At 40.9% G+C, this 15,466-nt stretch overlaps 1 protein-coding gene across 2 annotated transcripts in view; it reads left to right on the top strand.

The window, feature by feature from the left end:
- The window catches only part of fbxl17 (F-box and leucine-rich repeat protein 17), a 344,974-nt gene that overhangs the window by 313,305 nt on the left and 16,203 nt on the right, over positions 1 to 15,466 (top strand). The window contains exon 9 of one of the 2 annotated variants that reach the window (XM_066644895.1): positions 13,978 to 14,120. In XM_066644895.1, the coding sequence (XP_066500992.1) occupies positions 13,978 to 14,120 (143 nt within the window). Of the gene's footprint in view, positions 1 to 7,121; positions 7,164 to 13,977; positions 14,121 to 15,466 lie in introns of those variants that run through there. The other variant, XM_066644896.1, reaches the window with a different exon arrangement.

Here is a 15,466-nt window from a genome sequence, read left to right on the forward strand (position 1 = left end):
AAAAGCATTAACAGATGTGCCCAGTGTGTTTGTGAGAATTATAGGGAGAGATGAGTTGATTTTCTTGTTTTGTAAAATAACAGAATGGTAAAAGCTTGTGGGTCACAAAATATGAAATAAGATGGATAATAAGATATTATTATGAATGGTTTCAACAACTTTCAACATACTTATGTTTACGTGTCTAATAACACACTGTGAAGTTAGTGAAGCGTTCACATTTAAGCCATAGGGATGTTTTCACTTTCTCCTCTCAAATCTCTGACCCCTAAAGCACTTGAACTTTCTTCTGCCCACCCTTCGACAACGTCATCAAAATGCTCACTTTAAGGAAGCTTTAAGGACTTGGAGCAAGAATTGGGACAGATCTCCGATTAGCTGCTGAACTTTATCTAATTCTCTGTTTTCCTGCTGTGCTGCGTGAAATACGCAAAGTACACTTGACTTCAGGGGCTGTTCTCACCAGATATGAACCCCATCAGAATTTGTTCTGGACCAGATCGACACCACCTCCTCTCAAGGGTCTCGGTACGGTTCTTTTGGACTGCATCCGAGTGTAATTTCTGCTTTCACACCTGCCCATTTATTTATTTTTCCCCCCTCTCCTAGTTGTTATGATACTGTATGATGGTGCCGTCTCGTTCCTGTGAACTGCGCTTGGTTTCACAGCATCTTTATCCTGTCACAGACAATGACATACTAATAAAAACACTAACAGCTCTCCTCCAGCACAATTATCTGCAATTAGATCAAGGACAGGGTACAGAAGATAGAAATACAGACAGTAAATTACAATCAGAAATACATTATCATACTAATAAACATAATGACATCATCATTCGCACACTGCCCGGTTCTGAAGATCACATGCCATATTGCGCAGCAGCTTTTTGCACTCATTGCCCTGTATCACTCAGTTGTCATCACACATGGTGCTGAGAGAGCACTTGTCTTGGGTGAGGATTGTCTTAGGAGTGCAACAATTATTAAGCGCCTCTTAAGTGCAGATCTTCAGGCTGGAGAGCAAAGTGGAAGGCATAGTGAAGTGTTGTTTGTTTGTTTGTTTGTTTTTTTGTTTTTAACACACTAGAGGTCATAAGAGGTTCTCTATTTGAGTCCATGCTCTTCAGCCTGCTTCCGAAAAGCACTGTTGTAGTGGCTGGCTCTTATGGGAAGGAACCTTTACAGGCTAGTGTTTTACAAAAAAGTGTTATTACACACTTCTAGAACCTAAGAATAGCTCCATTTATGTCTGTAGTTCCTGTAGTTACTGTATAATAAGCCTCAATATGTAATAAGCCTGGGATTTTGGAACATTGCAGGGATTTTTAAATACATAAAGACTGACAAGTTAATGGTAATTGTGTAATTTAAGCTATTTAATTCCCTTAAATATGCCATAGACAGAGATACAGATATTGAGGTCAGTATCTGATTGCTGTGGAAGGGGTGATGAATAGTATAAAGTCCCTTTTACCCTGGTAGGATCATATGATCTCCTTGTTGCTGTTAAGTAGAAGTAGATATGAACTGATATTAATAATGAAAAAGATAGGAAAGAGCTCTGAATTATTCTTTTTTTAAATGTCTAGTAATCCTGAAATTGACACAGTATTGGCGTAATCGTCTGAACTACTGCTGTGTTAAAAGTGAAATAAGGTTTCCAGCCTCAAAATATATTATTCTGCATTAGATCATACTGCATACCCTTTTTGTATAGATTTCATTAGTCATTCCCTCATACCTGCTCATTGCCTATGTAACCAGCTGAACCAATATATATCTCTGCTATTTTGTAACCCCACAATATCAAATGCACCCACAACAATGGGCGCTTATGGCGCTCTTGGGTCTAAATTGTGATGTGTAAACCTTGCCGAGTGCTGATTGGCCTGAGAGAATTGTGATGTGGTGCGGATGTCCTTGCATAGACTCACCGTCTGCAAAATCCCCAGCCTACAGTAGAGCTCACATTTGTTTTTACTCAGCTCACAATGGCAGCTCATAAATTGATGCCTTAGTATTTTGCAGAGGTTCGAACATTGCATGGATTGGTGCCTGATGAAAACTCTCAGTGAGCAAGAAAAGATAAAAACAAAAAAACTTGAAAAAAAACTGATACAAAACTGACAAGAACTGATACACGGCTAAGACATGTTCAGAAAACAAAAACAACATGTGAATTCACAATAAGTAAGCAATGTTTAATATTACTGCTGTTGTTGTGGTGGTATCAGTTATAGACTGTGTTGTGTGATGTCACATGACATTTCAAGGGGGAGCCATAGTTGTGTAAAACCAACCTAAAAATGGAGCACAGTCGAGCAGAATAGGTACGATACAGTGGAAAAGCGGCATTAGTTCAGCTGGTTGACTTATTCACTAATACGTAGCCCTCGTAGAAACACGTCATTGTGACTCTACTGTAGCTTGGCTTTTCTGCTCTGAATATACTTCCCCACCACACTAACCCACACCATGGCCTGTTCATACACAGAACACACCGCAATGCATTCCCAAATCTCTCTCCATAAAATTAGTCTGATCAGTTTCAGGCTGTAAGCACAGAGCCTACTGCTGCTCTGTGCTAATGATAGGTGTGTGGCTGATGACTTCAGCGCCCTGAGAGAGGCCGGGGCTTGGTTTTGATCATGCTGAGGGCAGCCCAAGGCTTGTGTGCAAAACACAAATAAAGCAGTTGAGCTGTGGGATTGCCCGTGACAGGCCGACTCTCTGGTAAATATCACTTCTTCTGGGGCCTTTTTGTAGTCTGCCTCGACACTGACTGAAGCCAGTCATTTGGAGTAAGTCTTAACCCAAATGTTCCGTGGCCTAAGTGAGCACTTTCTCCTTATTACGTCTCCAAATTGAAGTCAAGTCCTTATTTTATGCTTCAGAACTGTATGCAGACACTCAACGTGAATGGGTGTGGTGTCCTGAATTATTGACCTGTTGCATGGAAAAGAATATGGGCAGAACATATTAGATTTAAATGGTCTGTGGGGGCAGTAAGTCTTCTTCAAATAACTCTCTTATTATTTTAATGGTGCTGGACAATATGAGCGTCATAACTTTGGTGGAGTGTATGACGTATGGGTCATGCTTCAAATGGCACTGACCAGTGCATGACCTTATTTCTGTGTTTTAATTCTGCTATTTGGAATTGAATTGAAAATATTTGGGTCCAGCAAGCGGAGTAAGCCTTGCTTTAACTGAACTGTTTCTGCTTTAGGATTTAGATATAATTTATTTCATATTTCAAATGCTGGTGACTCTTTATTTGATCCCTAAGTGACACCCAAAAGTTTTCCATGTAATTTATTTGCCAGCATGGAAATTGCTACACAATAGAGCTGTGTTTTAGGGCTGTCACCATTGTTTTATTTTAATAAATAGATTTTAAAGTCAGGGCGGCACGGTGGCGCAGCAGGTAGTGTCGCAGTCACACAGCTCCAGGGGCCTGGAGGTTGGGGGTTCGATTCCCACTCCGGGTGACTGTCTGTGAGGAGTTGGTGTGTTCTCCCCGTGTCCGCGTGGGTTTCCTCCGGGTGCTCCGGTTTCCTCCCACAGTCCAAAAACACACGTTGCAGGTGGATTGGCGACTCGAAAGTGTCCGTAGGTGTGAGTGAATGTGTGAGTGTGTGTTGCCCTGTGAAGGACTGGCGTCCCCTCCAGGGTGTATTCCCGCCTTGCGCCCAATGATTCCAGGTAGGCTCTGGACCCCCCGCGACCCTAAATTGGATAAGCGGTACAGATAATGGATGGATGGATGGATTTTAAAGTCTTAAAGAACACTACATAGTATTTTTACCTTAAAAATGCAACTTCAAAATCACCGTGATGCTTCCCTGAGCTATAAGAGGGAAAACAGACCCTCTGTCATTGCTGCTTCATGCTCAGCATTGCAGAAACTGAACTATGTACCTGTTGGAGAAGGGTTGTAAACCACACCCCCACTTCCCTCTCATTAACTTACACTACAATAAATGACACTAGGGGGAGCCCCAGTAGCAAACAAATCAAATCTTACCTATTGTTCCTTTAATAAATTGGCAATGATTACCTGGCCGTTTCCTTGTAGATCTTACATTAAATTTGATCTAGTTTTGCTTAATCTCTATCTAAGAGTAGTCTAAAGGCCCTCCAAATTGACTTTCCTCCAGGAAAATATTCCAAAGCTCTAAGCTGTTCAGTTCATTTTTATTGAAGTCTATTATATGTTTTTTTAAAGGAACACTTCCTTTATTTTTACCTTAAAATTAGAGCTTCAAATTAATTCTCATGTTTCACTGACCTGTAATTGTGTGAATAGAGCTGCTGTCCTTGCTACTCCTGGCTTGGCACAGTAGAAAAAGCACAATGTAACTCTTGTAGGAGGGTAGGAAACCACCCCCTTGATTTCCAGAGAGTTATGTAAAAGAGAATTAGACTGCAACTGTATGGGGATCCCAGGAGCAAAAATACCTAATCTTACCTAATGCTCCTTTAATTAATAATCAGAATAATCAACAGATGATTAACTAATAATATGGATATGATCACCTCGGTCCTTATACACACCAACTCATATAAATGAAGATATCAGATGTGTACTCTCGTCTTTTCCTTTTCATTCTCTTTACTTTTCTCGCATGTTGCTTCATTTATTTCCCAGGCGGAAAATGATTAGCCATCAAGAGAAAACAATTTCCTCCTCCTGAGATGGGCCAAGCGTGGGGTGGAAACAGAAAGTGAGCTTAAAGGCACCATACACAGCCTCGGACGTTAGTGAACAGTGTCTGTGTGGGGTGTGTGTGTGTGTTGCTGTTGAAGAAGATGTACTTCCTCCCCCTAGCCTTTATTGGATTTGCAGGAGGAGGAAATGTGGGTGCAGTGTGTTTGGAGCTGGTCTGCTGTTATCAGTGCTGAGGATGTCATGGACAGTAGATTGTATCCGAGCCTGATCCAGCCCTCAGGCGTCCCACTGCAGCGCCTTCAGACCCCCGCACGTCAGCTCAAAGCCACACCACCAATAAGAGTCATAAATCAGCCAAGCCGAGGTTATCACCCTGTTTCTATCAGGACACACACAGACACACATACACACACACACACCCAGACACACACTCAATTGTGTATCTGTGAATTATCAGGGCATTACCTAGACTTCCATTCATTTTATAGAGACATTTTAATTTTTTAAAGTACTGCTCGCTTGACCCTAACCCTAATTTTAACCCAACCTTAAAATGTCATGGTTTACATTGTGGGGATTACATTGGCTGATGGTCCCTACAAGGAATACAATTCCTCATGATGTGAGTGTGTAAATAGGTTTTCATAGTGTTGTCTCCATAGTGTTGTCTTTGCCTGGTAGAAAAATACAAACACACTCACACACACACCTATGCATTCACGCTGTATGACACATTCAGAACAAGGTTAAACTGACATATAGTTATATTAAAGCAAACCTTGATAATTCTGGGTAGGCTCTGGACCCACCGAGACCCTGAACAGGATAAAGCAGCTACAGAACATGAATAAGTAAGCGGTTAGATTTCTCTCTTAGTCTAGTTTGTAAGAACAAGTGAGAGCACTCTGTGAAGCAATAGAAGCATATGACTTCTAGGCTTTGTTTAATGCCAGGTATGTCACTGTATACAGATAGAAAAAGCAGTCATGCATTATTTTCCTACCTTTTTGTGTATGCGTTGTCAAGTACACGATGCTACATTCACAAGCCTCTGTAATGTGACTGAAATGATAAGGGGTTCTAGCTGCCAGATACCCTTAATGTAAACAGCACGTTACGAAGAACACGTTACTACGTCATGTAAACACAGCAGCTCTCCCTCACATTGTGTCAATATTTAATAATAATATGGACCAATAGAAAAGCTCCATAATTACATGGATTTTTTTTTTTGACTGCATCAAATATTAATAACATACGCTAGAACTAATCACTGACTTCAAACACAATTTATTATTTATTTATATTTATACATTTGTATTTGTTATTTATTTTTTAATTATATTTTTCCCCCAGAGACTCCACATTTTTTATTTGTGTTACATCCTGGAATGGTCTATTTTTTATTTTTTATTTATTTGTTTCTGTTTGTTGGTTTTTTGTTTTGTTTTGTTTGTTGAATTAAGTGATTTTTAAAAAGCAAAATGCCTTTATTTTATGACAAACAGCATTTATACAGCAAATAGCAACAAATACTTTGTAGGCATAATAAAAGCTTTTAAATTATTGCACATTAAAGCACATCTGTTAAGACAGAGCAGTGACATCAAGCATGCCAAGAGTGGGTGTGCAATCTGTTTATCTTTCTGTTTACATGCCGTATCCAAATGTCTGATGAGAAGTGACATCACTGTCATGAAGCTGGGTGCCTCCCTTCAATTTTGGCAGCAGCTCACACTCGTGAAATCATGCACCGTTGGTCCTTGCACTGCTGTGAATGAAGAAGCGTGGAGTCCGAGTGCAGAAGGCTGGGGTGTAATTCTGAGGTGTCAGGCTGAATAATGTGACTGAGACTCTGAGTCCGATGGAAGGGAAATGCATTCATTTGTGCGTATTGTACGCGCACAATATGGGTTGCTGTATTATTTTGTAGGAAACATCTGCTTGAGCTGCGAGGCTGCTGCGTGAATACGAATGAATCCTCAGTTCGCTCGTAATCAGGAGGTTGCAAAACAATACCTTCACGCTCACTCTCTTTTTGTAGCACACTGTGGTCGTGTAAAACAGTGCAAGCTGTTCCGGTTTGGGACTAATGGATAGCGTGTGGTCAGCCCTTGAGAAAAATTGGGTTTCCACTTTCAGTCCCATCCCTTCCCCAGTACTCCTTCCATTTTTCCCATAAAGAGCGCATCAAAGGCAGGAGGCTCTGGCCAAGGCTAATGTTCTTTAAGGATGAGTGGGATGAGAGTGGACAGGGCCCCACAGTGTTGTCTTAGAGACCCCTTCTTCAAGCAAGGGGGTCACTAAAGGCCCCTTAAACAGTGCGCTCCCAGCAGAGTGAAACCCAAGCTGCACTCACACAAGAAAGGGAAATGTATAATTTTCTGGGGTTTAAAATAGCACTAGGTTTTATGTGCATAACACATTTGTTTTCCATTCTCCCCAGGCCAATGGGTCATATACTGACCTCTCCACGCTGACTGACACGGGCACTATTGAACACACTGAAGGCCCAAACTTCAGCTTGATGGAAAGCGTGTTTGAGCCACCTGACAGTAAATGAATGTGAAATGAGAGAGATTGGAGGAGTAAGAGCGGCCGCTCCAGCTTCGATTCACTCTGCTTTTAGTGCATTGAAAGTGCTTTGTTGCATGTTAAATTGAGTCTGCTTTTTTCCCCCATAATAGAAGGTTTCTAATCAAATTGAGTCCTTCGCTGAGTCCCATATGAAGCAGGGGGATGTGACCGCTGCTTCTGAAATCATGGCAATGATCATATTTCATGTTTTGTGCTGTTTTTCTAATTCCTATTAGGGACCTGACTGATACATCGGTTTGCAGATTTTATCCACTGAAATTGACATCCGTTATCGATAAAAATCGCACCAATAAAGCAATAATAATAATTATTAATAAAAATATATTTTACATTAGGGCGGCACGGTGGCGCAGCAGGTAGTGTCGCAGTCACACAGCTCCAGGGGCCTGGAGGTTGTGGGTTCGATTTCCGCTCCAGGTGACTGTCTGTGAGGAGTTGGTGTGTTCTCCCCGTGTCCACGTGGGTTTCCTCCGGGTGCTCCGGTTTCCTCCCACAGTCCAAAAACACACGTTGGTAGGTGGATTGGTGACTCAAAAGTGTCCGTAGGTGTGAATGTGTGTGTCTGCGTTGCCCTGTGAAGGACTGGCACCCCCTCCAGGGTGTATTCCCGCCTTGCGCCCAATGATTCCAGGTAGGCTCTGGACCCACCGCGACCCTGAATTGGATAAGCGGTTACAGATAATGAATGAATATTTCACATATTTCTTATAAAGATATTCGTTTTGGAATGTGAGACTGATAAAAAAATAAGATAGAGTGATAATGATCCAGTGGATGTATGATGTATGATGTATGATTGAATGAGTGAGTTAAGTTAGTCCAGTAAAACTGTCCTCCTCCCCCCATTCCTATATTTATAATTATTTATGTTTTATGGTATTATGTAGTATATAAAACATAATTATATTAAGACGTGTATATGCGATCTAGCAAAGCACAATTTCTCTAAAAGTATTTATGCCTCATGAATATATATCTACCCTAATCAGCCATAAAATGAAAGACACCTCTTTTACAATTACAGACTTGGTCTTTATCATTGTTTAAGACCCTGTCATACTGTTGTTCACCAAAGACCAGACATAATGTGAAGGATCATTCTCAGCACTGCACTTACATGGACGCTATGGTGGTGGAGTGTTGTGCTTGTATTAGTGGATTAGACATATTTATATAAAATATATATGAATAAAAACATGTAGCCAACAGTTCTCTGTGGTCTTTGATAGTAAACACGTGATGAATATGAACTGTGTTAAACAGCTGAAGTCTTTTGAATATATTGCCTGTTATGCCGTGTAGAGTAAGAGATGTACCCTGTTCTGACTTGACTGATAAATCTTGGGCTGTTGATAATCCTCCGGCCAGGAAGAGAGGGATTCAGCCAAGCAGACGCACTCTATAAAAAGAGGAATTCTTGTGCTTTTTTTGTTCTTGTCTGGCACTCAGAACACCCTGCTCTGCTATTATATCTTTAGAGTGACATCTTGGATCTAAAGTCTGGGCTTGTGGCCTTCTTAAGTCTCTGACCAGAAGGATGCCTCACAAATACTAATGGTTACCTGATGGAGGTTTTGACTACGTTAACATTTTTTTTTCTCTTTCTCAGATCAGATTTAGCTGTGCTGACAGTTCATATTCATAAATGTAAGTGGCCTGTATCTGTAATGTGAACGAATCTGGCACTATGTGTAGGGTATAAATAATCACTCACTCACTCAATAATCACTCACTTACTGCGGTCACATAGTGCACTGTATGTAGAAATAATACAACTTTTATATTAGACTAGGAGAGCAGCAGTAGGTAGTGTCGCAGTCACGCAGCTCCAGGGACCTGGAGGTTGTGGGTTTGAGTTCCGCTCCAGGTGACTTTCTATGAGGAGTTTGGTGTGTTCTCCCCGTGTCTGTGTGGGTTTCCTCCAGGTGCTCCAGTTTATTCTCATGGTCCAAAAACACACGTTGGTAGGTGGATTGGCAACTCAAAAGTGTCTGTATGTGTGAGTGTGTGTCTCCCTGTGAAAGACTGGTGCCCCCTCCAGGGTGTGTTCCTGCCTTGCGCCCAGTGATTCCCGGTAAGTTCCGGACCCACCGCGACCCTGAACTGGATAAGCGGTTACAGACAATGAATGAATGAATGAAAGAATGAATGAATTAATTGATTATACTGTGAACCTCAGATATTACTGTTAAATTAGTGCCCAATTTGGGTGCAGTAGTTTTATATTTATAATTTGTCAAGTGCACTATGTAGGGAGTATGGCACTATTTGGGACTCTTTGCACTGTCGGTGCTGGCTAAGGGCATGCGTACAGGCAAACATATGCATTGAAATCCAATCTGACTGTTCACATCCATGTCACATTCCCATGAATCAGATATGTATTCGATCTAGGAGCACATATGAAAGTGACTCAAATTTGTTTTGACAAAATTGGTTGTGTCATGTCTATGCAGATCTGAGTCACATTAAAGGCAACAAATATCAGATATGAGTCACTTCAGCACGGCCATATGAATGTAGCCTTTGCTCTAACGACAATACAAAAACAGGTCTTTGGTGTAGTTGTCTAAAAGCCATTACAGAGAAAAGACAATAGACAGAAAAGATATAAGATATAAAAGCTGTTGCCTTTTTCAGAGCAGTGACAAGTCCACCCTAATCATTGAATGTGTTTAGTATTGCTATGATGTGAGAAAAAGAAAATTCAACCAACATCTGCGTCTGAATGTTTGTAGTGTGGCAGCAGTCTCTGGGAGCGGATGAAAACTGTAGTAAATGAAAAAGTTGATCTTAAATGTAATGTTTTTCTGCTTGAGAATCAGACAAATTGTAAAATTCATTTTGATTCTGAGTGAAATAAATAAAGTGTGGCATCTACTTTAACATTGCAGTGGACATATTTGAGCTTCCTTGAATATGTTTCGGGGACCACGACATTCCCTTGTGGCCCAGTCCTCTGGAATGTTGCAACGTTGATGTGATGAGCAGGGAATTGAGCGCCCATAAACACGCATGAGATTACACATGCTGACAGCTTAATGATTACCGTAAGAGCTTCTCCAAGTCAAATGATTAAGCTCTGTGTTTCAGTGTGGTTCCAAACCCGGTTTTGCTCTGGTTTAAGCCTGGGAACGGCCAGTCTACTGCCACTAGAGCTGCTGACAGACACTCACACACACACAGAGAGAGAGAGAGAGAGAGAGAGAGAGAGAGAGCAGACAGACTGTGGTAAGTCTCTCTCTCTCTCTCTCTCTCTCTCTCTCCTTAGGGGATTTTGTGATGTGACTCACCACTAATGAGAGTCTAGCAGCCCTGTTTTTCAAGGAAAAACAATGGTTTTCATGACTGTGGTGCTGTGTGCCTATTGACTCACGCTAAATTGCTTTTGAAAATCAGGGGATGCTTTGTTAGCATTAAAGGAAGGACGTTTGTCAATGTGTTTTCCTTTAGCTTTCCTCGCCTCGACTGCTTTCAGGTAGCTGTCGTTGGGCCTTTGTCTTTTCTTCCTCTCTTTTATCCAATAATTTCTCCTCCCTTGTTCATTAGTGACAGATGGAAAAGCGGAATGATGGTACTCGCTGTTAGTCTCCTTTTTAGATGAAGGAATCCACAGAGGAATCCCGGTTCTTGAGTGTTTTACCATGCTCCATTTAAAGCGATTGTGTTAGGAGATGGTGTTAGAAGTATTTTATTTCACCGCTTTGTTCTATCTGAAGTAATTGTTCATTGCGCTTGACGCAAAGTGGTCCGAGAGCCTATTGTTCTCAGGTATTAAGAGTTAGAATATTACAAGTGTGGCTGCCACACTTATCTAAATGAAGGAGTTAGCCACAGCGCTGATATAATCTCACTCTCAGCAGGGTGGGCAAGTAGCAGCCTCTCTAGAGCCTCTACTAGAGGACTGGTTACAGAAAACAGGGATACACAAGCACACACACATACAGATATATACATATGTTTTATGCAAATTATTTATTTACTCAATTTGACCACAATTTCCTCCCATATTCAATCTTTTTTTAAGAGCCTAGTGACGTATAATAGTTGTTATTGAATTAATTTTTATGATTTCATTTATTTTGTAAACACAGCATCACTACTATTGAGTTCAGATGGTGGGTTATGTTATATTTATGATAACTATGTATTTAATCATGTAACTCATTCTATTTATGCAGATGGTGTCCCTGTTTTGTCTATGTTTTTGAGTCACGACCTGTGCTGTAGCATAGATTTTCTCTATTAAAGAAAATTAATTAATTGTGTCCAATACTAATGTTCTCCCTTAAACATATACTCAGCAAATTAAGAGATTCCAATTAAAAAATCATCAAAACTACACTGAGCTATTATAATAAAGTAATAAACAGTTTCCTTGGGTAATGCAAAAACTAGCATGTTAGCTTCACTGTTGTGATCACATTTTTTAATTAATTGTCACTGCTAATGTTAATATAATTCATTATTCATAACTCATAATTCAAATTACATTGATTTTTTATGTTATATCTAAGTAACCATTAAAGTTTCAGTCTTAAGAAGGGATAATATGATTCATCAGATTTTATTGCAGGAAATTGTGCAGTTAATAGTTTTTTTTTAATCGATTGATAGCCCTATTATACACTGTACTAGACTTCACACAAAGTGGCATGCCATTCTTAATCCATAGGATTTAATATGTCTGCCCACCCTTTGCAGCTACAACAGCGCCAATTCCTAAGCCTTTTTTCACAAGGTTTAGGATTGGTCAACAATTCCTATAAACACATTTTCCAGAAGCACGTTTGTGAGGTCACACTCTGATATTGGATGAGAAGGCCTGGCTCACAGTCCCTGCCATGGAAACCCATTCAATGAAGCTCTCCACACACTTTTCTCGAGCTAATCTGAAGGCCACATGAAGTTTGGAAGTCTGTAGTGATTGATCCTGCAGAAAGTCAACTACCTCTGTGCACTATGCGCCTCAGCATCCACTACCCTTTTTTTTAGGTGGCCTACCACTTTTTGGCTGAGTTGCTGTCGTTTCCAGTCACTTCCACTTTGTTATAATACCACTGACAGTTGACTGTGAAATATTTTGTTGTGAGGAAATTTCACGACTGGACTTGCACATGTTGGCATCCTATCACAGTACTGCACTGGAATTCACTGAACTCCTGAGCAATCCTTTCTTGCACAAATGTGTGTAGAAGCAGTCTGCATGCCTAGGTGCTTGGTTTTTATACACATGTGGCCATGGTAGTGATGGGAACCCCTGAATTCAATTATTTGAATGGGTGAGTGAATACTTTAACGTTATTCTGACACCTCCCACTCTCTTGAAACACTTTTTCTCCCCTTTTCCATGCATTCTCACAGAGTGGGGGTACATGCAGAGACTAAAGCGGGGCTGATAGCAGATGTTTTACAGCGTAAAGTGAGCATGTGTGTTGAGGTTGAGGTGGTCTGGATCGAGGAAGTGAAGCTGTGATGTGTAGCTTTGCTCTGGCCATGACCTCTTCTTTTGAAACACACACACACACACGCACACACACACAATCAAACAAGCCATAATGATAGATGCGTTTCCCCCTAGTGAACCCCAAGTAAACTAACACACTCACAGGTGCGCCCACAGACCTCAAACACTGACTATACACACATAAACACACACACACACACACACACACACACACAGAGAGCTCCTTTAATGTAACACACACGTGCATCCCTGCACATAGGTCTGCTTTATGCACTATAGCTTTGGTGTATGGAAGTGAGTACCCTGCTGATTCTGTTATTTAAAAAAAAAAAATAATAAATAAATAAATAAATAAATAAATAAATAAAAACCTTCTTAAGTAAATGTCTTAAGTGTGTGGGTGTGTTCATGCGATCACAGATGTGCAGGTCAGGCATGTAGGGAGTTGTGTGTGGGATTTTCTACATTTTAAGAAGAAAATGTGAACCTATGGGAAACTTGTGGAAATTCAAGGATTTTTTTTAAAAATATAGTTTATTTATATTTGTGCTGCTTTAGTTAGTTTGCTAGAAGGCACTACCAGCACCGTAAAATGGTGGGCTTCAGCTTCAGTCTACTACAGATGCCTACAGTGTTTCTATTTGGTTCCTGAAATTAAGTTTAGAATCAGTTTGAGTAGTGTTTGTGATCCAGGATGCACTCGTCCAACATCAAATCTAATCATTGAATGTATATGTAGTAGAACGCAATCAAATTCTAATAGCATTGTTCTGGTATGTCGTGTAAAGCCTTTCTAGCAAAGAGGGGACTACTCCCTCTTAATACACTTGATTTCTGAAAGACCATTGAGCTATATAGTGTGGATAGTATCATGTGTATAATGCATTCAGGACATATGAATGGTACCATTTCTTTGATGGTATGTGTGTGTCTCTCTCTCTAACAGCCTCTGAACAGGTAAGGGGAATGAGTTGAGTGGAGCTGTAGTTACAGAGTGCAGTGGCAGTAGAGTGATGGATCAGCAGAGCGAGACTTTAAAGCAAATAGCAGCCCACACTGAGAAAGATGTGCTACCGGCTCCTCTCATCTATATGATGCAATGTTGCGTTAGCTGCAGTTGACACTTTGCCATGTGCTGATGTTGTATTGTCATCTATGAATTCATATATTGTTGCTTTGTGCCAGGAGTGACTGAAAGGGCATCTCTCTCTCTCTCTCTCTCTCTCTCTCTCTCTAGCACTGATAGCCATTGGGCAGTACAGCAGCACTATTGAGACAGTGGATGCTGGCTGGTGTAAAGAGATCACAGACCAGGGAGCCACTCAGATCGCCAAGAGCAGCAAGTCTCTGCGCTACCTGGGCCTGATGAGGTGTGATAAGGTAAGCTCTTTAGCACCACTCCACCCACACACACACACACACACACACACACACACACAGACTGCAACCCTGTAGGGTTACAACAAATATGAATACATTATTCTGAATGAATAAGCCCTGTATCCTAAACACACACACATATCTGTTTCAGTAGGATTGTCATTGTTATATCCGTAGTCATTTTCTGATTGTAGTAGTAATCTTCTCCTTTGTCCCTCTTTATTAAAGAATTATACATTTCTGTGTAGGCTTTTCACTAGAAATTAGAAAATCAGCGACATACATTTTCCAGTGAACTATCACAACATTAGGAACACCTACCTTATATCTACACTCATCATATTTCTACAATTGCAGACTGTAGTGCATCTTCTCTGCATACTTTCTTATCCCCATTTCACCCTGCTCTTCAATGGTCAGGACCACCACAGAGCAGGTATGGTTTGGTTGTTGGACCATGTATGGATGTTGGTTGATTAGATGTGGATCATACACAACTTTCCAACTGATCCTTAACATATTTGACTTCCATTACTTCAGAGTACAGTATTTCTGCACTGCGGCTTAATGCCAAAGGCCTTCTACCCTTCTAGTCCACACTTTAGAGTGAATGAATTTAAGACAAGTGCATCTGCTTCAGAGTGTCCTGGAGGTTCTGGGTTCAAGTCCCGCTCCAGGTGACTGTCTGTGAGGAGCTGGTGTGTTCTCCCCGTGTCTGCATGGGTTTCTTCTGGGTGCTCTGGTTTCTTCCCACATTCCAGAAACACATGTTCTTAGATGGATTGGCAACTCAAAAGTATCGCCCTGTGAAGGTTTGGCACCCCCTCCAGGGTGTGTTCCAACCTTGCGCCCAGTGATTCCAGGTAGGCCACAGACACACCGCAACCCTGAACTAGATAAGTGGTTACAGACAATGAAGGAATGAATGAATGCCTGTTGGTTTTTGCTCCAGAAAACTTCAGTACTCACTGCTCTGTCTCCGTCATCACCTGGTCGACTCTCACTTTCACTTTTGTTTTTGGGCCAGTTTTAAAGTGAGGCATTATCACTTCTTTCAGTTCATTTGCTCTGGTGGTGAGACATGAGTGAGAGTTCAAAAATCTGATACCATTTGAACTTGAAAGATTTCTACTGTGATGTGAAACAGCTGGTGATGGGGGTGGGAGTGAAAACACATACATACAGTGTAACACACTTATTAATTTATTTGAAAAGTAACAATATGGTCTTTATTCTCTCTTTTTATCATACTTTGGTTAAAATGTAATGAAAGCATGTGTTAAATGGTCAATCCTCTAAATGGCACTTGGTCTGATAATTGATGACTTGCTTATGTCTTCAAGCAT

The sequence above is a fragment of the Hoplias malabaricus genome, chromosome 14, assembly GCF_029633855.1.
Source record: "Hoplias malabaricus isolate fHopMal1 chromosome 14, fHopMal1.hap1, whole genome shotgun sequence".
Taxonomy (NCBI): Eukaryota; Metazoa; Chordata; class Actinopteri; order Characiformes; family Erythrinidae; genus Hoplias; species Hoplias malabaricus.